Source organism: Parasteatoda tepidariorum, chromosome 3 (assembly GCF_982258835.1).
Source record: "Parasteatoda tepidariorum strain Cologne lab strain chromosome 3, Ptep-v5.0, whole genome shotgun sequence".
Lineage (NCBI taxonomy): Eukaryota > Metazoa > Arthropoda > Arachnida > Araneae > Theridiidae > Parasteatoda > Parasteatoda tepidariorum.
Window position 1 is genome coordinate 86,804,146 of NC_141757.1, and position 24,869 is coordinate 86,829,014.

Consider the following 24,869-nt stretch of genomic DNA (forward strand, 5'->3'; position numbering starts at 1 on the left):
AAATTTTTTTGAAACTTATTTTTTTTTCATTTTTTTATCAGTTGTGCAATAAAAAAAATTAAGAAAAAAAATGTGTCTATTAAAGCGACAAATACTTGCAAATTTTGTTTATATAGTACGGTTGACCTTTCAAGAAAAAAAGAAAATCATTGAAAACTGAAATATTTTTTTAAGTTCAAATTTCCCGCCAAACAAATTTGAAAACATTTTTATAAATGAAATTTAATTTTATGCAATCACATAAATTATTTCAGATTTTTTTGCAAGATCTAACAATATGAAAAAAAAAATTTTTTTTTTATAAATCACATTTTTGGATACACATTAAATATGAAAAAATTCCATCAGTTATGGAAAATGAGTATTATATTTCGACTCTCATATAAATGAAATTTATTACTGTTTACTAGTTTTCATATTGGAAAATTTTTTGAAAAAAAAGAATTTTAAAAATTTGATGCCAATTTTTTTTTTTCTAAAAAATGCCAATTTTTTTAATTTTTTTTTCTGAAAAACTACAGATATACAAAATTTTCGAAATCAATTTTGACAATAAATATGCATTATATAGTACGTGAAAGTACCATAAAATTAATTGGAGTATAAGATAATTACTATTAAATACGGTGATATGATCTCTCAGATCTCGGGGTTTCAATCATTACAAACGCCTTTTAACATAAAATATATTTAATAACAAGAAGGATGATGATGATGGTACAGTGGCATGGAGGAAACTGATTAGAAACTAACGATTTTACATTACTGCGCAGAGCGCCATCTATTGAGTATTAGAAATTATAATTAACAAACTTCCCCCCGATGAACTTTTAGTTCATAACAATTTAGTCATTTCATATATTAATCAAAGTTATTTTTCTCAAATGTAAGGTACCAATATTTAAAATATAATATAATCTTACCTTTTTACAATATGAGCCCTTCTAAATTATAGAAAGATTATAATGCAATAATATTAATTGAATTCTTAAAATAATATGTTTCATGAGCATTAGTTTAAACCTTTAACAAATTATTACCTTAAAAATGAAATTATTGAAATTTAAGTAAATATCAATTGATATTATTGCATTATAATCTTTATATAATTAAGAAGGGCTCATATTGTAAAAAGGTAAGATTATATTATATTTTAAATATTGGTACCTTACATTTGAGAAAAATAACTTTGATTAATATATGAAATGACTAAATTGTTATGAACTAAAAGTTCATCGGGGGGAAGTTTGTTAATTATAATTTCTAATACTCAATAGATGGCGCTCTGCGCAGTAATGCAAAATCGTTAGTTTCTAATCAGTTTCCTCCATGCCACTGTACCATCATCATCATCCTTCTTGTTATTAAATATATTTTATGTTAAAAGGCGTTTGTAATGATTGAAACCCCGAGATCTGAGAGATCATATCACCGTATTTAATATTGGCGCCCCACGTTGGGCGCCAATATTAAAACTATCGATTTTACATTACTGCGCAGAGCGCCATCTATTGAGTATTAGAAATTATAATTAACAATTACAATAACTAATAGTCTGCATTGAAGTAATGAAATAGCGATTTTTCTACATACTTAATTATTTTTTATCTCTCATAGGACCCTCTATGGGCCGAAACGAATGTTGCCCCCAACAATTATTCCTCATAAGGCATACATCCCACTAGATTACTTCAAAATTGGCGAGTCACACTTCCCTAGTTTCCCTTGTGAGTGACGTCAAACAGTGAGTAGGTTTCTTGCATCAAATAATATGTTTAACCTATTTCAATGAACACTCGTGAAACTAAAATGAAAAATATTAACACGGTATTTTATTATTATTTTTTTAATATAGTATAATTTTTGCTATATAAGTTTATAATGAGCATCGTTTCTGAAGCTTAGTTGGTTATGCGCAATTGGGTACTTGTAAACTAATCACATGGTTTCGTCTTATCTCGTGGTTGTGCATGGCGTATTAACGGTACAGCTTAAAGGCTTGGGTTTATTATCACCCTAAATCGATTTGAATAACATATTTTATTGGATACTTGGATGCCTGCTAGCAACGTCACATCAGATGGGTGTGTCATACTTGATTGGCTGACCCACGCCTGACGTCGCTTGAAAGTATCAAAAGGATTTTATATCGCTTTTACTTTACTCAGCGCATAATTTTATGAAAAAGTTTTAAAAAATTAGTTTATAAGCAAAATTACTACAATTGATCATAACATATGATCAACGTTTAAACCTAAAAAGCAAAATTTCAATAATTACAAAATTTTAGGTGGGAAATTGGAACATCACATTCAGTGTACATTAGAATAGGTAAAAAAATGGTATTGAAACACCTTTTAAAATGGTATCTAAGTTTGAATGTTTTTGCTATTTTTAGTTACTGTAAAATAAAAGTTATGGTTTTTACCTTTCATAATCGTTATTACTAAGTTTTCATTTTTCTTAATATATATATATATATATATCTATATATATATATATATATATATATATATATATATATATATATATATATATATATATATATATATATATATATATATATATATATATATATATATATATATATATATATATATATATATATATATATATATATATATATATATATATATACAAATTAACGTGAAAAACATGAATAAAATAAAAAAACTAAATGGTAGAGAAACAAGAATGGTAAAAGCAAATAGTCGTTGTCAAGACACATCTATTGCTATAAATGCGATATTTCTGAATAAAGAATAATTATCCTAAGATAAAAATTATTCTTTATATGTGTCTACCTAATATATATATATATATATATATATATATATATATATATATATATCGTAAAGGATGTGTCCTGTTCTGATGAGGACCTTTAGAGAAAGATTGATTCTTTGGTAGTGAAATAGCTTAACAATACTTCTAGTTATGGATAAGCCAAGAAATTAAGAAATTTTCTTGCTTTAAAAATGGTAAAAAGTTAAATTTTTCTTGCAAAGTAGTTTAAGCAAAAATAGTGAAAGCAGAATTTTTTTTTCTAATATGGAAAAAGTAGTGTCCGGTTTGAAGAGGTAGAAAATAACGTTTCAGGAAAAAAATGACTGTATTCTGTATAATGGTTTATTCATAGAAGATTCCCGGAGAAATAAAAATATTAGAAAAATATGTATAGTTTTTCAGATAATTTTACTTTAAGTTAATCTTTAACTTATATTGTTTCATAAAACGCACATTTATTTTAGAGAACAAATTTAAAACAAAAATGAAACTTACAATTCTTGTAGATTTTCTGGTAAAAGAACTGGAACTTTCCAAATATTCTGATGAGTACAAAATAGACTCCGTTTTGAGCAATTACATCTTTCTGGTGACGTCCGTAGCTCTGTATAAATTGCACAGTTTTTTATTTAAATTTATTCTTTAAATAATAATAATACCTTTAAAGCAAACAAATATTTTTTAAAAAAAACTAAATATGCTCATCAGTTTTCTGAAAAAAACACCAGTTTTTACTAAAATTGATAACATTTAACGTAACTAAATAAAAAAATTTGATTGATAACAATAATTTTTATTAAAAATACTAAATAATGATGGGCATAAGAAACTAATTCAAAAAGTATAAATGGTGATAAAAATAGACTAAAGCAAAAAAAAATTCTCTTTTAAAGTTAATTTTTAAGATTTGCTATAGAAATAATGAAAAGGTCTTAAACATAGAGAAGAAATAATAGAAATAAAATTAGAGATTTCTACTTTTTCTTAAGCTTTATTTAATGCTTTCTTTTCATGCTTTCAAAAATTTGATTCCGAATTCATTCTGGTACTATTGAAAACAAAAGAACTATCATAAAAGTATAACATAGAGAAATCAATCAAGTTGAAATCTCGAAGATAACAAAAAAATCCAATAAAACTTATGAAAAAAAGCTTCAAATACAAAAGGAAAAAAAAATAGGAACAATTTAAATTATTGCATTTTTTTTTAATTCTTATAATGCTTATTATACATGCTTTCAAAAATCACTTTTCAAAATATTTGTAAATTGATGTTAGCACTAGTGTGAAATTTAAAAACTCTAGAAGAAGGAGAACTCTAATAATCAATCAAGACAAACTCATTATAAAAAAAATGAAAACAATCAAAGAAATCAAACAAAAAAGTTTGTGAGAAAAACTTCAAATATGACCGCTAAAAAAAGAAACAAAACATTATTATAGATTCACACTCCTTTTAAAATTTAAGTTTCGCTTTCTTGTCATTTTAGAAAAGAAAAAAAAAATTGCGAAATTTTTGAATTGATTAATATACAGTAAACTAATTCCGAAGAAGTGTTACACAAAAATATCAATTAAGGCAGATTCATGAAGATAACAAAAAAAAGCTTATGAACAAAAGTTTAAAATAAGGCGGCAAGAAAAAAACATAATTATAGATTTACACTTCTTTTGAAATTAGTATAATGCTTTATTTTATTTTTCTTATGCTGGCAATATTACGAAATAAAATAGCTCCCAACAAAGTGCGTTATAAAAAACAATAAATAAAAAATTATAAAAAAGCGTTTGGGAGGGTGGTGCATTATTTGTCCACTTGTAAATCTATCTACTCTATGTAATCGACTTATCGAAAATCTTTTGTTTACGATTTATGTCATCAAATATTAACATTTCATTTGTTTTAAAAAAATCCATTCAAATATTTCGTTTAGTTGTGTTTTTAAACAGTGTATCCATTGTTTGGCAATTAATGAAACAAGTATATAATTGGATAAAAATTTCCAAATTAAGGCCAAGTGTGCTATTGTTTCGTAACCATTGCAGTCGTTGAAGAATGAATTAATTTATGTAGCTACATATTTCAATAAAGCGTGACTTTCACAAAATGGCAATATTTTTTTCTTTAATGAATACGAATGCTTAGTTCTCGAACTGTGCATTTGTCTCTGCGGATATGATTTATTTTAAACATTAATATTTAATCCATTATGATAAAAGATTCTAGTAAATATAATATTTTTAGGCAGACACTTGTTTACATTGTACTATAAATTCCGATTTCTTTATTTAATTTACATAACAAAAGTTTCAAATATAAAAATTGTCTAAAATTTACTTTTTAATTGAAAACATAACATTCATTTGCCTAAGAAATTCATGTTTAAATAAATAATCATCTATCACATTATCGCAAAACTGATTGAAGTATTTAAAAAATTAAATTTTAAACATTTTATGCATCGCAGTTATGTAAAAAATATGACCTATCGGATTTGCTATGAAATGAAAAATACAAAAAAGGTATCTTAAAGAAATGTAAACATTTTTTTTCAAAAATTGCTTAACATTTCAAGTCATATACAGTCTAGAAAGCAGGCTGGAACACCGGAACAAGACCGGGAAAAATATACTAGTGGATGAAAGAAGTTCTTTATTTCAGAACAGCTTATTTTACAAAGCAAAACATGAATAAAATTTTACAAAAATCGCATTACTTTAAATACAATTCAACCGGAAATTCCAATTTTTTCTGTTTATTTACTTAAAAAAACTAGAGAAATTTCAATAACATCGGTGTATTAGTCTTTGAGAAATTTCATCCACCTCAAGTATATGTTTTTAGAACCGATGCAGCATTTTGATCGGATGAGATACATACGATTGGAGTATGTTCGGTTTACATAATTTAGTGGAAAAGCACCACGACCGGAGATCTATTTACCCGCAACAGACAGAGTTAGAACTGCGTTAAAAAGGTTTTTCGTAGCTCTTTCTCCAAGGAAAATGAAAAAAAGTGACAGTTTAAGTGCTTTAGACTTGAAGCAAAGCTGTAATTTTAAACTGCCCATCTTGCAGTAAAGAATTTTCTAGACTTTAGAACAGACAAGTGAACTAAAATACATATTTAAAAACTTTTTTTAAAAATTGCCAATTTGGCGGCGTTTTTCCACCCGGAAGAAAATTATCAAAATAAAGCTCTTATTCCCATCTATTGGAAATTTTTATGATTCCAGGGAAAGTAGCATTGGGGAAAGTTTCTAAACATTAAAAAATTAGACCACATATGCTTTCTGATAACTGTGGTTTTTCTGCCCATTGATGTTTTGTGCCATTTTCAGAATAAAAGTAGAGAGCGCTGGCGAAAGATAGGCTAAACTTGACCTGATGGTCATGAGTAACTGTTACAAACTCATATTAGTTATGAAAACAGCATATTATTTGCAAAAAAGCATCATTTCATGTGATTACAGAGCGTTCGAAAAACAGTCTTAAGACGGACAGCGTTACGTACGGAATTCATCCGGTCATAGTCAGTAGAGGAATATAGCCGTTGTTAAAAAACGTTAGTATCTTCGTTGAAAGACTGAACATTTTTAGTTCATTTTCTAAAAGAGGATGCACCACTGAATCAGTTAAAAGGTGTTAGACAGGCTTGACACTCAAATCTGGGGGAGGGGGGAATTCCTTGTGTTTTCCCTGTACATATTATACACAATATATTAAGAGCTATATTGGGCTATTTATGTATATACACCGAAGAGTCATTACATTATGACCACCCTCCATCTATAACAATGGGCTCGCCCAGGTTTTCAAGGTTTCTCGCCCGGGAGCAATGTTTTCATGGGGCACATTAGGACCCATAATCCTCATAGAACAATCCCTGACGTCTGTAAGCTACTTGAACATAGTTGCAGACCAGGCTCACCCATTCATGGCAACAGTTTTTCCTGCGGGGGATGGTGCTTACCAACAGGATAATGCACCGTGTTATAAGGGTCGAATCGTCATGGATTAGTTCGAGGAACATTCCAGTGACTTTCAAGTCATGTCTTGGCCCCCAAATTCACCTGACCTTAATCCAACAGAGCATTTTTAGCTCTACTTGGAAAACCAAATTCGTGCTGCCACGCTACCCCTTCGCAATGCGAGGGAATTGCAGGACCAGTTGGTGGTTGGTGAGCACTTGGTACCAGATACCTCAGACTACCTCTCAGCACCTTGTGGAATAAATGCCACGGCAGGTGCTAACAGTTTTGAGGGCTAAAGGTGGTCCCACATGTTATTAGCAGGGTGGTCATAATGTAATGGCTCTTCGGTGTATATCCAATATATGTGATCTATATTGGGCTAACTATATTTATTAGCTTTGATTGCTAGAAAAGCAACTGAACATGATTAAATAAATCTATAGTAAATGAAATAGTTTAGTATAGCTGAAATATCATGGTTAAATATCCCATCGATTATGCTTTGAGTGGTCACCCTTTTATAAAAGACAAAAATAAAAAACAAAATTCCCCGTATTTTCTCAGTTTGTAAAGATAAAATCGAAATTCTCTGTATTTTCCCTGTTATTTTAGGTGCTTTTTAAATTGCCTGTATTTTCCAGGTTTTCCTTGTTTTCCCTGTGGAGTGGCAACCCTGTTAGATAACCAATTTTTTATGCAAAATTGAATGAAATATTGCTTAAATATTGTTCGTTTTAGGGCTTTAAGTTTATATATATTGATTCTACCATTATATTGGAAAAATAAATGTCGATGTGTTTCTTAAAAAAAAAAAAAAAAAAAAAAACCAGCGTAAGACCTTTAAAAACAGTTTTAATATCATACCACAATTAGTCATGTTTTTTTCTCTATCGGCATCCGGACGCTTTCTGAAGAGTTGATCATAGTACTTTTTCCTATAATGATCCTCTAAAAAATAATGAATCAGTGAATCAGTGTATGCAACATTTGAAATTACAATGCGAAATTAAAACTCCTAAAATCATTAAATGCATTAAATTATCTGAGCTAACTTAACTAAGCTATATCTAAGAAAAGAAGAAAAATTTATTAAAATAAAATATTTTTAAAAAATATTTGAAAACTAAAAAAAAATAATTAAAAATTAAAAAGCCGAAAAACAAAATAAGGAAACTGTATAATCTTGTCATCAGTTCACACGATTATATTTACAAAATAGAGTGATTTCTAATATTGTGTTAATTTAGCCAAAGCAAAATATATCAAAACAATAGTGTGAGGAGTAGCGAAAAATTGAAACGAAAATAAAAGAAATTAAGTAAAGAAAATGCAAAATAAAACATATCAAGCAAAAAGTAAAAGTAAAAAATTTCTTTATAATTAAAATTCAACCTTAATTTTAATTATAAAGCAGTTTTTTAATTTTTGTAGAATTATATAGTATAATATTATTATCTTGCGCACATCCAGTTTCGGGCCAATGCAAGGCAACTAAAATAATAAGTCGAACGCTCTATGGATGGGATATAAAATGATTCCATTATCCTCAATGTATACCTCCATATTCATATTTTGTAATCTGACAAACTTTTCACGAAAATATTTTAAATCATTTTTGAAAGATGCCGGCTTGTGGAAGTATATATGAATTCACTACTCGTTTTATATATTACATTTTGCTTTTGTTTCTATTTTTTGCTTGATATGTTTACTTTGCATTTTTGGCTTAATTTGTTCTATTTTTGTTTCAATCTTTTTGATGCTTCTCACACTATTGTATTGATATATTTTGCTTTGGCTACATTTACGCAATATTAGGAAGCACCCTCTTTTGCAAACATAATCGTGTGAGCGGACGACGAAATTATATGTTTTTCTTACTTTATTTTCCTGCTTTTAAATTTTCTTTTTTTTATTTTCTTTTTAAAGAAAAGTTGTAAATATTTTTTAAAAATATTTTATTTTAATAATATTTTCTTCCTATCTTTTAATATTTTAGCATAAGATTATTAGAAAAATGATTCTAAAACGGTCATTATGAGATTTTTCTCGAAAACGAAATCTTAAAAAAAAATGTTACGAACTAAAAGAAATTGTGAAATATTCTTATTTAATTAAAATAATGTCATTGTAATGTAATCCCTGACAACAGACAAAGTAATTAAATTCAGAGTAAAGAGAATCATATAAAAAAAGCAAGGACTTATGATTAATTTGTGAAAAATTATTACCATTTCACCAAAGAATTAAAATTAATCATTAGAAATAAAAACCAAGCAACTTTTGAAAAGTTTTAACTAGTTCTACAATTCAAGGATTAACATTGTATGTGACATCGCATTTTTTTATCTTATCACAATCTATCTATATAGCATTTATCGTATTCAAAGAAAAAAAATTGCCTTAAAAAAAACAACCTTAGTATTTTGAAGCTTAGAAAAAAAAACTTTAAACTCTAAATCAAGCATTAATTTTACTTATTAAAAAAAAGGAATAAATAAAACGTATTTATGCATACGGTTATAATTATATTTCTGAAATTTCAAATTATCATTCAAATTGAGAAATGGATTTTATAAATGAGCCAATTATCAGCATTTCTGCTTTCTTTAAAATATTTTTTAACTTAGCCAATAAAAAAATATTCACATTTTGATGAGAGTACAGATTTACTTCGCAACTTCGGTAAAAGTCTGTTCATGTAGCAGATTTAATTTTGTTGCAAAAATTTGTTTTGTTACGGTGAAAGGTCAGTCTGATTACAGATTTACTTCGTAATTATTAAGGAAAAAATAGTTTTCTTATGGGGAAAAAAACGACTGAGACTACGGATTTACTTTTGCACAGTCGACTATTTACGCTTTTACATAAACAACCCAGTTGCCTATTTAAAACTGTTTATTACCTATTTAAAACTGTTAACTTTACAGGATGGATTTTTTAACAGTATATGTAGTGGAGTCAAAAATATTAAAATATCAACGATTGTTCTCGTGCTAATATTTTAATATAAATTCACAATAATAACGTTATAAATAGTTTTAATATATACACTGTAAAAAAATGCATACTAAAATAACACGAAACCTTCTTCGTTTTTGACGAAACCTTTTTCTGGTATATGCTCTGAGCAAAATTTTTGTCAAAGTGACGAAATAACTATCGTTACATCTTCAGAAAAGGAATTTCATCATAATTGAAAAGAATATTTCGTAATTCCGTTTTATTTATTTTATTTTTCAAAAAAAAAAATAATAATGAACTTCTAGTGTCCAATATATCGGACTTTTTTTAATAACCACTTTAATATGGGCACCATATAGGTGACGCAATACAACAAGGACAGAAAAAACGGAGAGAAAAATTTGCATGCATGCCCGAAGCGAAATATGTACTGGACCTTCCAGGTACGAGTCCAACTCCTTGACCACCAGATAGCCGGGCAGTTTAATTCGTCACTTTATTTTAAATAGTCAAGTCTTTATACTAGTTTTGTAATTCTGTTTAACAATCACTGAGATGAGGTTCCAAGGTGACCGTTTTTGTCATACATTTGAGAGCTCACGTTTCGTCACAAACTACGTGATTTCGCGACGAAATGATTCTCAAAATTAACTAAATACTGTTCAAAGATTGCTGAATCGTCAAAACTAAGAGTTTTATCTCTGAGAGTACAATAACATTTGAATTCACTTTTTAAAACTTGTAAAATCTATTTGAAATTTATTTTCAGATTTCTTTTCCTTGGGAGAAGCTTCTATTTCTGTGACACTGGAGAGAGAGAGAGAGAAGGAATTTTCAATATCTTACAGTTGTTTGCACGTCTTGGTAGAGATCCTTCAAGCTTCAGAAAAATGTTTTGTAAGGTAAAGTTTTTTAAAGTAACCGACATTCTTATTTTCTATCTCAATGCCTAAAAAATTACTTTTGTAATATACTGAGCCACTCCGATAAAGTCCAAGAATTTGCTTCGTCATATTTATGCTTGTTGTTTTTTAAAATAAAGCGAAATTCCTAGTTCATCTGTAAAAATTTGGATTTAACATCGGAAAGCCGCGTTTTTTGCTGTGTCTGTTTTCTTTAAATATCCTTTTTGAGCGGCTTCTATTTTCCTATATATGCATTTCAATCTTTGTCACTTTTCATAAACGAGAATTTTAAAATTTTTACACTGCAGAAAAATATGTCAAATTTATAGAAAACAACTATCAACTGGTGTGCCAGTATAAAACCATTTATTTTACCAAAAAATACTGTTATTTAAAATCAAACAACTGTCTTTTTAGACAGATAAAAACTGCTATTCTAACATAAAACTATGTTTTTTTAACAAAACAAAAACTCTATAAAATAGCTATGTCAGCAGTGTGGATAGTGCAAACCAAAAGCAGAGTTAGCTTAACTAGTCAACGCCAGGAGCCAAACCAATACCTCCAAGAAGAGAGAATGCCCCAGAACTTGTTACTATAAACAAGAAATTTCATCTTTTAGTAGTCCAAACACAATGACATTCTTATTTTTCCCCACTTCGCAGCTTAGTAACCCGAACGTAGTAACACTTTTCATATTTTTCCTCCACTGCGCAGTTTATTTTCGTTGCGTCTTTCTGCTAAATTGATCCATGCTGAGGCCTTTTCTCTTCAAGGAGGTGTTGATCCACTTCATTGGATGGCCAGTGCTCTGCCCTCTCATCCATGACAGCATTTGTATGTGATTGTGAAGAAAAATCTTAAACTATCCTTATATTAAAATTTTTAATTATTTAAATCATATTTAAGTGTAAAAACCTTTAAAACTATATTGGTCCCCCCCCCCTTATGAAAATATTTCACAATTTAAGTTACCGAAAATTACATCTAAAGATAAATAATTATCAGGTAAAGTATCAATTCGATAAAGTCGTATCACAATTTCATTTATACATCGTTCGAAACCAAAAAATAATTTCTAAGAAGTTAGAGAAAGTATAGAAAATAATTATAAAAGGATTTGAAGAAAGGTAAAGTGATATTACGGTAAGCAAAACTGCATGGAGAAAGCTGGACTTTGAATTGACAGTTTTAATCCATTTGTGATTGCGGTTAAAAACAGAGAAAAACTGTTTTATGAAAAACAGCTTTAAACTTCTTAAATATACAGAAAAATTCTGTAAAAAAAAAACGAGAATTTTTTGAAACTTCCTGGTAATGTTTAAAAACAGGAAAAAAATGCATTTATCTTTAAACAGTTTTCTTTTTCTGCAAAAAAAAAGTTTTTTTCCTGTAGAATTGACATTTATTTTTTACAGTATACAAATTAATAAGTTGCGCATCAGCATTTATTCAGCTTATGGTCAATCATCATGAGTGTTTAAATGCAAACTTCTCTATTCAATATTGCAATAATTACATTTGAGCATTTAATAATATTATATTATACACCGAAAACCCATTACATTATGACCACCCTCCATCCATAACGATGGGCTCGCCCAGGTTTTTATGGTTTCTCGCCCAGGAACAATATTTTCATGGGGCACATTAGGACCCATAATCCTCGTAGAACAATCCCTGACGTCTGTAAGCTACTTGAACATAGTTGCAGACCAGGCTCACCCGTTCATGGCAACAGTTTTTCCTGCGGGGGATGGTGTTTACCCACAGGATAATGCACCATGTCATAAGGGTCGAATCGTCATGGATTGGTTCGAGGAACATTCCAGTGACTTTCAAGTCATGTCTTGGCCCCCAAATTCACCTGACCTTAATCCAATAGAGCATTTGTGGTCCTACTTGGAAAACCAAATTCATGCTTGCACGCTACCCACTCGCAATGTGAGGGAATTGTAGGGCCAGTTGGTGAGCGCTTGGTACCAGATACCTCAGACTACCTATCAGCACCTTGTGGAATCAATATCACGGCGGGTGATAGCAGTTTTGAGGGCTAAAGACACATCCTACATGTTATTAGCAGGGTGGTCATAATGTAATGGCTCTTCGGTGTATACAAAGTTAAGTATTATAAAATGCGTCATGTTGAGATAGAAAAATACATAATTTTAATGGTTAAATTGTAACTTTTTGTGAATTATTAAAACGAAAAGGAAAGAAAATTGAACTGACCACAAGACCACTCATCAGAGTTATCAGGACAGTCCTGTTTCGAATCACAGTTCATTCGTTGCTCCACGCAAACATCAGATGTATTGCAAGGAAAGTAACCAGCCGGACATGGAGCTGTTACTAAATGAGAATAATCAAATTGCTTAACACTCTTACCACCTGAAATGAAAAACGTTACTCTCCATTATTATCAGGAGTACTAGGTCTTTAAGGATAAAATCTACAAAAAATAGGCAAAAATGATAACATGGAAATAAGGAATGATTTATTCATTTAGATAAGCACCCATAATGCTTATGCACTTTCGCTACGCCAGGTTGTACCAGTGGCATAAAACCTGGATGGACGAGAATCAATAAATTACTGGAAATCCAATTTTATAGCATTGTCAGAATTAAATTGTTTTTCTATTTGAGAGAAATATTAGTTCTTATCTAGACATAAAAACATAACATATAAAAATTTGTATAGTGTAAGGTCTAAAGTTATGCAATAACATGGAGAATGACATATTGACCTATCCTTTAATTTTTGGAATCATTTTGTACAGTTGGTTGCAGTATATAGATGTGATGGTTTGAGCTAGGTCATTTTCAACTGTGACACTTGTTTCATTATTGTTGACCTTTGATTCTAGGCAACCATGTACGTACATAACTAAGAAATTTGAAGAAACAACCAACTTAGTAACACTTTTCGCGTGGTCTGCAATGTTTTAATTCCGTGTAAGAACTCATTTTTCATAATAGAACAATTTTCTGGCCTTTATTTTTTCAAACAAAATCCTGAAAAAGATAATTTTTTTATTTGTAAAGCTTGCATGATTTTTTTTAAAGAAAATATGTGTATTTTTATAAAGATGTGTATTTTTCCAAAGAACAGATGTATTTTTCAATGGAGCAAGGTAACTTCAACTATAAACTCTCAAATTTGTCAATATTATGAATTACAGATTACACCATTGGCAAAGTAATAGTTACTATATTTTTATCAGAAATATAAAACGTCCAAAGAACAACAAAAATGTGCTAGTCGATAACAAGAATAATAATTGGCTTAAGATTTTTCGTTAAAGAAAAGCGGCAGTTTGCTTATTTTGCGCAAACTCTTTAAAATTTCAATGTGAACTTCGTTTTATGTTTATATTTTTATATAATGTAATATTGTATGCTATCACAATACGCTTCACTAATATTTCCAACAAAAATATTTTCAAAGTGATGTAAAATAAGAAACAACATTAAAACATGCTTTAAATTCAAATGCTCTAGAAGAAGAACGCTAGGTAAACAGTTTCAAAATTGATAGAGCGGGTTAGGAATAATTTAAAAATAATAATTTTGTACTTTTCAATAATAAGACTAAATTTGACATCATGCATTTTAGTAAAAATGAATAACAGATTTTCAAAAAGACAGTTCTTTCGAAAAACTTCTAACAAAAATTCAATGGAACAAAATATAGAATAATAGTGAATAATAAATGCCAAATACAGACGTATTTTTCAGTGGATACCACTCATATTAAAAAGAGATAGAGTAAATTCCACTCATATTATTTTATTCCTGCAATATTCTGTTCTGATATCCCTTGTATATCGAATTTCTCAGAATCTTTAATATACACTATATAGTAACTTGGGATAAACTATTATAACAGGAAAGGATTAGATTAGATGCAAGAAACATTATTCAGGATAGTTTAAGGACATGTTACAATCAGTGAGCTGGCTCCTTCGTTAGGCCAATTCCATTATTTCATTATCATTGACAGCAGACGTGTCTGCGAAATAATTCAAATAATTCTGTCTTATCTGAGAAATAATTCACGTTCAAAAGCATATATATCAAAAGAGAACAGGAGTATTTCTTGGGAAACATTTCAATAAGATGAGAACATAAATTTCAAGAAAAATGTTTTTTATGTGAAAACAACATGGCGCCTCACAGAACAACAAACGTTTCGCAAATTAAGTCTTTGAATCCGAGCTACTCTTTTGCAATTACAAAACAACGTGTATTAAAGGACACCGCAATTCAATACGTTTTTGCTGAATTGTTAAAATTTGATGCCCGCGACTTGAAATTCACGCTGTTCTTCCTAACTTCTGCATTTGGCAGAAACTAGAAATTTCATATAAATTTTATATTAAACTATGCATAGTTTTTCTCACCTTGTGGAAGGCAAAGTATCGTAGAGCTGATAATGGTAATCGTGACAAACTTCATCCATGTAGTTGATACCATTATCATTGATTCACTGAATTCACATTATTGAAGAATGTAACTGTGTTTTTTGCAAGGCGGATCTAGAACAAAGGAAAAAAAGTAAACATTAATGATTAATGAAGTGCATTTTGCATTTTGACTTTGGAAATCCTGCAAACTGTTAAAACTTCTATCCTAAAATAATACTTGCAGCAATTTGATGCAAAAATAATACTTTTTAAGCGAGTGAAACTTATCGTATCGTATTGCCTAAGGCTCTTCATGTCATGGTAAAGAAGTTTGGACATTTTGTTTCAAAAATGTCAAGAAACGATCGTAATTACAATTTTCCAAACTGCATATAAACGAGATAAAATTTCAAACCATCTCCTTGATCAAACTTAAAAGAAAAGAAAAATTCAAACTTATACTGAATTAATTATCTTGCATATTTTACGTAAAACTATGATTTAACTAGAATATAAACCAAGATTAAACTTGACTAAGGTTTAAAATTGCTACATTTCATGGTCCAATTTCGAATCTAGCTTAGTATGTATCTTGAATCTATTTGTATATCTTGAACCTATATGACTCTTCTGATAGCATAGGAAAATTTTCTTATGATGTTTACTGTTAATATATTTAATGTTCAATGCAATAATTCACAAATCCTTGCATTTATAATATGATACAAGCGTCTGAAAATGTCATCTTTATTACATATGTCTAAACACAGAAATATATTTAATATTTTTCAACACTTTTTTTAACAAACAAATATTTTTTTAAAATAGCGAAAATTGTCTTGAAACATTTTACATGAATTCATTAATTTAAAGGGAAAATGAACAATACATTAACATTTAAAAATATATCTACACCTTTACTGATACAAGTTTTTTGCATATTAAAGCATAATGCAAAAAAATTATAAAAATAATAATTAGTTTAAAATAAAAGTATGAAATTATCTGCGATGTTAATATTTTACTAAACAAACAGCGCAATTGTACTAAAATATAATAGTAAAAATGTAACAATCAGTATGTTATTAAATACTTTTATAAAAGCTGTATTTTTTAAGAAGTAAGACTTGCCATTTTATTATCAGTCTATTGCTTGAATAGCTTCATCTTGAAATTCTATTCCGTATAAAAAAAAATTATGATAAAAGCTATTTTCCTTTCACCGTTTTTTGCTGTGTCAATCTCCTAAAACATTTTTTCTGAAATATTCATCGCACGTATAAATTATTTTACTGAAAAGATATATTTCCAAAGAATATTTTGTAGTCTTTATAAAGTTAATAAAATCTCATTCACATGAGACTTACAATGATGATTATTAGAATTTACATAAAATATATTTCTTAACAATGCAAATATTTATCAAAATTTTTCATAAAACAGGAAACATTTTAGAGTTTAGCTCAATTTTTAGAAAAATAAATAACACCTACACTGTTCATTGTAAGAAATTCCATAACATCCCGCATTATTTCCTAAAACATTCTAGACTTTATGGGCTACCATCACATGCTTAAGAGAAACAAATTTCAATACAAAACGTTTTTTGAACTCAGTTAAGGTATTTAGTAAAAACACCTCCTTATATTTATGCTATATGTTTTAATTACTTGAATTTTATATCAAATTTTCATACATTTACTGTTAAAAAAGCCAAAAACATTACAGCATTTTAAATTACTTTTTTCTGATTGTTTTTAGTTTTTCACCTTGAATGTGGCATTATATCTAAACAGAGCCGGCTAAGCGAACTTGACTCTCAATGAAGATAAAAACGCATTTCCTCCATTACATACATAAGGAGTTTCTACTTTGCTACTTATTTGATGAGCCTGTACTACAGAAACAACTATATCAAGTGAACATAGATGGCAGCACCACAGCTCTACTCATCACCATCCAATTCAGTGATGACAAATTCCATTACTACATGCCTACCATTTTAGACAGCGCCACTTGATTCACTAATCAAGCAGCATTCTATATTTAGATAAGTCTTGAAAAAATACAATTTAGCAACAGGTCAAAGTTGCTGACTTATTCCAGACATGTTACTAGTTTTTACTGGAAAGGTTTCTGAACTCATAAAAAAAGTTCCCTGTTTATTGTTAAAAATGTTATGAGCACAAGCTAGACACATTATTTGTTCATTTTTTCCCGAAGCATTCCCGATCACTTTTTTACAGTACATTTTTCTCATTGTAATGTCTCCAAGCCTAACAACTTTAAAACATATCATTAAGTCGGTAAAATTCTATTAATTATTTTTATCCGTATTGTAACGAAGAAACAAAGCAATTAAAAAGCTATTATGCCAGTGCAAAAAAGGTAGATTACTTTTTAATTGATCCTGTAATGGTAGATATTTACACCGTCAACCTTTAAACATTATGCATATAAATATTAAGGGAAAATCAACGATCTTTACCATCGTTAAAGTTTTCATATGCATTGATCTAATTCAGGAGGGAAGTGACTTTCACGAGATTACAGATCAATAGGTTAGAGATAATTGACAACCTAATAATAGTAGTGAGAACCAATATTCCAGCTATACACGAAACTAAAATTTAATTTCTAACAGAATATGAGCAACATTTTTAGAGATAAATGTAACGTTCAACGCTTTCAATCAAAAATTAGTTTAAATTTTAGTGTACAAAAATACAACTAATCATTTGTTTTTGTTAGTTTTCTAACAAACAAACTTACATTTCGTAAGACTTAAGGCATAAATTCATAATCATTGAAGATATAAATTCATTATACCTCCCACATTTTTTATACAGTGTTAATGCTATTGTTTTTTTTTAACTGGTTTTTTTTTAACAAGTTTAGTTTTAACTGGAGAACGGACCCTATATAAGTTTTTTTTTTTGAATAAACAATACGTCTAGCATTTTTCAAAATAGATTTATAATAAAAATTAGTCTATTAACAGCATATAGTTTGTATATATAAGCAAAAATTTCGATTTCCTTTCTTAATGAAGAACTTGATTTCCTAACAGCTCGAGACATTTTGTAAGAACTTTTATGGCTCATATTTTTACCTGATAAATCAACTAATTCTTCGATTTACTCAATTTACGAATTATTATTTTCTTCGCAGATCCTGAGCTATGTCAACTAGTTTAGAAACTGCAAGTTCCTGGCAACTTAGCGGTGTTTAGAGGAAGTTTTAAGAACGAATCCATTTTTCTCTTTTGTTACGTAGCTCAGCATATTTTCTCTAATTGCTTTGGTTTTTCCCAACGTAATCAATTTTTTTTTTGTTTCATATATTTATATCAAACAAATTGACGAACAATTTCTTCATAGATCCTGAATCTATAAATCATATAAACTATTTTAGGTACTTGGCAGTTGCTCTCAACTCAACTGAATTGAATAAACTAGTTCAGATACTTGGCAGTTGCTGGCAACTCAGTGGTGTTTAAAAGAATTTTTAAGAAAGAATCCATTCCTCTTTGCTGTTACCTAACTCAGCAGATTTTCTCTCATTTCTTTGACTTTTTATAACATTATAAAGTTTTTCCTCGTAATTATGACCAAATAAGAGAAATATCTCTCTTTTATACGTAAAAGTGTTCCCTGTCACAATTAATCACCATCAAAAATTAATGCAGTCATTACATTTTAATTACTTGTAACAAATTTATTAAGAGATGATTTTGGTTTACTCGCAATCTTAAAGATTTTAGCTGGCTAAAATTGATCTATCCTTGGCTCAGTCAGGATTGGAATGCTTGCCGTATTTAGAATGTTCTCAACGCTTAGTTTTCTTAAAAGAATTTATTATCTAATTTGCTTTTAATTACTATTGATTTTAATATAGCATTAATTTATAATTTGAAAAACAAAAAGGAAATAATTATTAGGAATCGTTTCGAAGTAATACTTTAAAAATCTAAGGAAAATTAAACAAAAAACATGGATTTTTTTCTAATTAATTCTCAGTTATAGTTATTGAAAACAAGGGCAATATGAAAACAAAAACATTACAAATCCACTTTAAATGTGAATAACAAAAAATAAATAAAAATGAAACGGGGAAAATAACATAAAAATAAAAAACAATTTTAACAAATTCAACAGATGCGTTTTATATCAAGTCAAAAAAAGAGAAAAAAATTAATATAAGAGAAAAAAATATTTTCAGTCAAGAAAATTTATGTATATTTTCTATTCGAAACAATAGCACATCTTTCATTGTTATTATTTAAAGAAAGCTTAAAAGAGGAGAAATCACTACGCATCGCAAAAACAGGATTATACATGTTTTGCCTCTACTGAAGTGTAAAAACAACGGAATTATATTTTTTCCTATTGTTAAGTATAAACATAATTTTTCCCGATTGAATAATTGAGAGTATGTAAAGTTTCATTGCTAAAAAAATAAATTTTTCAAAGAAATGAAATAGTTTTATCGATATAAAAAAGTCAGAAATATATGTTTTTATTTACTTAATTCTGAACAAAACTAATTTTTAACTATGTTTAGTTACGACTGGAAGAAAAACATATTTTTAAAATGCTTTAGAAATAATTTCTTAACAATGAAAATTACTATCATTTAGAGAAAAAAAAACTTAAAATGTTTATGGATGCGGATAATTACGAATACGGATAATAATAGATATGCATTACGAATTGCCAGGAAATATATATAATAATTTATAACGAATTGGAATTGTTCCTGAAGCAAATGCTCTCTAAGCATAATAAGAATATAAATAAGCGTGTGCGTATTTGCAACATAGAAATAAGTAAGGGAGAGAGAGGCTAGTGAGGACATGGGACTAAAGTAGACATCTTAAATAAATGAGAAATGAGAATATTTGAGTATGAATTTGAACGCTAGAGAGAGAGAGAAAGAAATATGAATTTGTTACAAATGTCACACATTTGATGCTTTTTATTTCATAAATTAGAATGATTTTGTACAGTTAGTAATTTACAATTAGTAATTTAAATTTAATTACAATTAGTAATTTAAATTAGTAATTACAATTAGTAATTTAAAGTAATTAGTAATACAATAAGAAATTTAATAATTACAATTAGTAATTATTATAATTACAATTGGTAAGTATTATAATTACAATTAGCAATTATTATAATTACAATTAGTAATTATTATAATTACAATTAGCAATTATTATAATTACAATTATAATCAAGTAATTACAATTAGTAATTTAAATTTCAAGGAGAGAGAGAAAGAAATATGACTTTGTTAAAAATGTCACACATTTGATGTTTTTTATTTCATAAATTAGAATGATTTTGTACAGTTAGCAATTTACAATTAGTAATTTAAATTTAATTACAATTAGTAATTTTCAATTAGTAATTTAAATTTAATTACAATTAGTAATTTAAATTAGTAATTACAATTAATAATTTAAAGTAATTAGTAATACAATAAGTAATTTAAAGTAATTAGTAATACAATAAGTAATTTAATAATTACAATTAGTAATTATTATAATTACAATTAGTAATTATTATAATTACAATTAGCAATTATTATAATTACAATTAGTAATTATTATAATTACAATTAGCAATTACACAGTCCAGTCACATTAATATGACCACCTGTCAAAAGCCAGAATAATCACCTTTGGCAGAGCGGACCGCTACGAGACGTGCAAGAAGAAAGTCAATTAGGTTTCTGAAAGTGTTCACTGGGATGTTGAGCCATGCCGACTCCAGTGCCGTGGCCAGATGCGCTAGATTACGCGGTTGAGGATCCATGGCATGAACAACCCGATCGAGGTGGTCCCACAGATTCTCGATTGGGTTTAAATCCGGTGAGTTTGCCGGCCAGGGGAGTACGGTAAATTCCTCCTGGTGCTCTTCGAACCACGCACATGCACTGCGAGCTGTCGCTGTATGACACCTCGCATTGTCCTGGTGGTAGATGCCATCATTCTGAGGAAAAATCATCTGCATGTAGGGGTGGACATGGTCCGCATGGACAGATACGTACTTCTACTGATCCATCGTGCCTTCCACAATGATGAGTGCACCCAGTGAATGCCAGGAAAACATTCGCCAAACCATAACGCTCCCCCTTCCAGCATGCAGCTTTCTGGCAATTGTTGCAGGGTGTTGCTTTCAGACGTTTCACGCCGTATACGCCAACGTCCATCTGTCCCATGGAGCACAAAATGTGATTCATCGGGAAAAGCCACCTGTTGCTACTCTGTGGACGTCCAGTTGCGGTACTGACGTTCAAATTCCAGCCTTCGTCACCGATGAACAGCACTCAGCATGGGAGCATTAACCAGGCGTCTGCTGCGGAGGCCCATGCGCAGCAGCGTTCGCTGAACAGTTGTTGAGGATACACTCTTGGTAGACCCTTGGTTCATCTGGACGGTCAGTTGCTCAACAGTTGCACGTCTATTCGTCTGAACGCATCTCCGTAGCCTTCATTCGCCTCTGCCATCTTTGGCCCGTGGTGCACCACATGTGCCACGCCGCTTGTTTTGTATAGTGCCATTTTGCCATGCACGGTATACTTTTACCACGGCGGTGCGCGAACAGTTCACAAAATCAGTCGTTTCCGAAATGCTTCCACCCTTGGCCCGAAAGCCAATAATCATGCCCTTTTGGACGTCGGATAAATCGCTACATTTCTGCATTGCGCCAACGACTGAAATGCTTTTCGATGCCCTAGGACAGGGGTCGGCAACCGGTGGCTCGCGAGCCACAGGTGGCTCTTTTGATGTAAAGCTGCGGCTCTCCAGTTCCATACGAAAAAATTTATAAATTGTTACCAAAACCCTTAAAAATAAGAAAAAATATTTTTAAGTACCTAATTTCTCAAGAGCTTTCTATTATAATCGTTAATTACAAACCGCTACGCTCAGGCCCGTCGTTAAGTCGTCGGGGGTTAGAGGGGTGTCTCATTCCGACTCGATTCCGAGTATTCACCCAGAAAAGTATCAAGTCTGTTGTCTGTCTGAGCATGCCGTTACCAACACTATGAAAAGGCACAAAAAAGGATGGTGCCCGCGGCTCTGATCTTGTGAAACAGCAGACAAAACCGCGGAAATTTCTGTCAACTTGAAAAATCCAGGGTGTTTTAAAAGTATTTAGCTAGAAATGCCTTTTTCTCACGTTTTCTTTTACTCTTTCTAAGAATAAAGACAATATATTTTTCCATGTCGTTAAGAAGGGGAAGGAAAGGGCTCAATGCACATACAGCTGTGGTTTTCTCTACATGACTGTCCAGTTTCTTTTCACTCACCCCACCAGTTACTTCACTGACCTGTCCAGTACCAGTTTACAAGTACTTAGTTACTCAAAGCGTATTTTATAAATTAATATTATTATTGAATGTAAGTATAAATATTTTACGAATATTTACTATTTGCAGTCTTATTGTTTAAATATTAAGGTAAAATTAAATTGCATTAAATATGTCATTTTCAAAATAAATTAATTCCTCAATTATTGCTTCAAAATTTAAGTATAAGACTTTTTTTCAAAAAAGAAAAAAAAATTATTTTTTTAAAAATATATATGGGTAAAAATTGATTTTTCTGAAGTAGGTAAAAAAGTTTTAATCTCTTTTCTTCAGTAAAATGATTAAAAGAAAGAAAAAAGAGCAATTAAAAATTTTTTATGTTATTTATATTCATTAGTAGGAGCTTGAGATAGAAATAGATAAATCACATTTGAATTCTAAATATAGGAATTCTTTTTCCTTTTTTAAAACAGTTGTTTACTAAGCTTTTTAATTTTGTGTTTGAAATAGCAATTTATTTTTAAATTTAATTTTTTCAGTTGAGATTATTTTTTATAGATCTTTTTTAATTGAAATTTCAAAAATCAAATTCTATATTTGTTCGTAGTATTTGTTTTTATAATAAGTTCAAACTGCAATCCTTTATGAACAAAACTATACTAATGCTTATTTTATTAAAAATTTAATGCGTTTAAAAATAGAAAAGCTTCAGTTTTTTTTTTAAAAAATTTTTTTTTAAATCTTTTTTGTTACTATGATGTATTTCGTATATATTTAATGTTTTTTATATTATATTTTAGACTTAAGTTAACAATTTTCCATTTGTTTAAGTTAATTATTAGTATAAAGAAACTTAATATTTTTGTAATTATGTAAAAACTCAATTCGCAGTTTTGTATTAAAAGGCAGGATAATTAACAAAATAAATAATTAACAAAATTGTACTTTAACTACCTTAACTAGAAAAAAAAATATTTTGCGATTTAAGGGTATTTTTTTTTATTTAATATTTTTAAAAAAAACTTAAACGTTCTTCGGTAAAGCATTATTTACAAATCATCAAATTTTACAAATATTTATTTATGATTTATCATGCTACAATGTTTGAATACATAGTTACATTTTTTAAAATTTTATTTATTATTTATATTGTGTTATTTTCATATAAAGAAATATTCGGATAAAAAATTTAGCATTCTACAAATTATTTAAGGCAAGAATGCATGAAAAAATTTATCTGTACTTCCAAAACTAGTTCATCCCCCCCCCCAGAAAAAAAAGAACTATTTCTATATCCCCATTCAAGATTTTAATCACAGCTCTTATATTAATAACAATGTAAATTATAAAATGAATAATAAAAATAAATAAATTATTAAGCAAAAATGAAAAATAAAATTTTAGTAATAAATAAACATTAAAAATAATTATTCGCAAATAAGATTACTAAAATTAAATAAATAAGCATATAATATTTGAAATGCATAAAAAAGAATCCTACTTAGATTAAGAATTTTAAAAAAAATGCACGAGTCATAATTGATGTCTGATAATTTTTCAGTTTAATGAACAAATACTAATTTAATTTTCATCTACATTTTTTAAAGCCTTTGATGTGTATCACATGTTATTATTATATAAAACATGATGTTATGAAAAGACCACCCTTAATAAAAATTTTTATAAACCTTGTCAAAAATAAAGATAAAAATCTACGTCAGCGGAAGTAGTAAATTAAAATTTAAAAGGGAAAAAACAAGCATATGAATTTAAAAAATATCTAATACAATACATTGATAATAATCTTTATAATAATAGTAATAATAACAGGCCTGTTTAATTGCCAGGTGAACGTTAAAGTTTTTAATTTATAAAGTTATTTAATTTGGTAAAAAATCGTTAATCGCCTTTTTACACTTGCCTTCCTCAATAGTGATTAGTTTGTTTTCGATAGTTAAAATTCTAACGTGTGACCTCTATCCTTTCTTTTTCGCGTTCACTTGAAACAAAATTTATTTAAATGCATATTAAGAGCCGTCACTCCGAATCACCTGCATATTATTAAATTTCATAATCAAATACATTAATGTTGTAATTTTGCGTATAAAAGATATTTAAAATAATAGAAGATCGTTACTTTCAATGACTTTTATTAAATTAATTTTTAAAAAAAATTTTAAATTATTTGAGTCGGAAAGCTCGAGGCTCTATAAATTTTAAAATTTTTTACAATAAATAGAAAAAGTATGTGACCTTCATCATAAGTCGATTTAACGTTTGCTTTGACAAAAAATTTTTTAATTTATTTAAATGTTCAATAATTAAGTGCTTAAAAATTTTTTTTAACAATTACAAGAATAGACGGTACATATTTCTTAAAAAAGGAAAATTGTGAAAAAATTCTGATATAATATAAATGAATATTATTGCGGAATTGCTATGAAAAATTAAAAAAAATTTTTATAAAATCTATCTGATAAGATTGTGTTTCGTTGCACATTCAATAGAAAA

The 24,869-nt window shown here is 28.7% G+C and overlaps 1 protein-coding gene across 4 annotated transcripts in view; it reads right to left on the minus strand.

Moving 5' to 3' along the window:
* The window catches only part of LOC107453006 (uncharacterized), a 195,213-nt gene that overhangs the window by 46,742 nt on the left and 123,602 nt on the right, over window positions 1-24,869 (minus strand). For all 4 annotated transcript variants that reach the window (XR_015432636.1, XM_071182789.2, XM_043048231.3 and 1 more), the window contains 4 exons: window positions 15,036-15,170; window positions 12,863-13,021; window positions 7,626-7,709; window positions 3,283-3,391 (listed from right to left, as the gene is read on the minus strand). Coding sequence is in view for 3 of the 4 variants with exons in the window: in XM_071182789.2 (XP_071038890.2) it covers window positions 3,283-3,391; window positions 7,626-7,709; window positions 12,863-13,021; window positions 15,036-15,114 (431 nt within the window). In the remaining variant the exon portion in view is untranslated. The remainder of the gene's footprint in view (window positions 1-3,282; window positions 3,392-7,625; window positions 7,710-12,862; window positions 13,022-15,035; window positions 15,171-24,869) is intronic.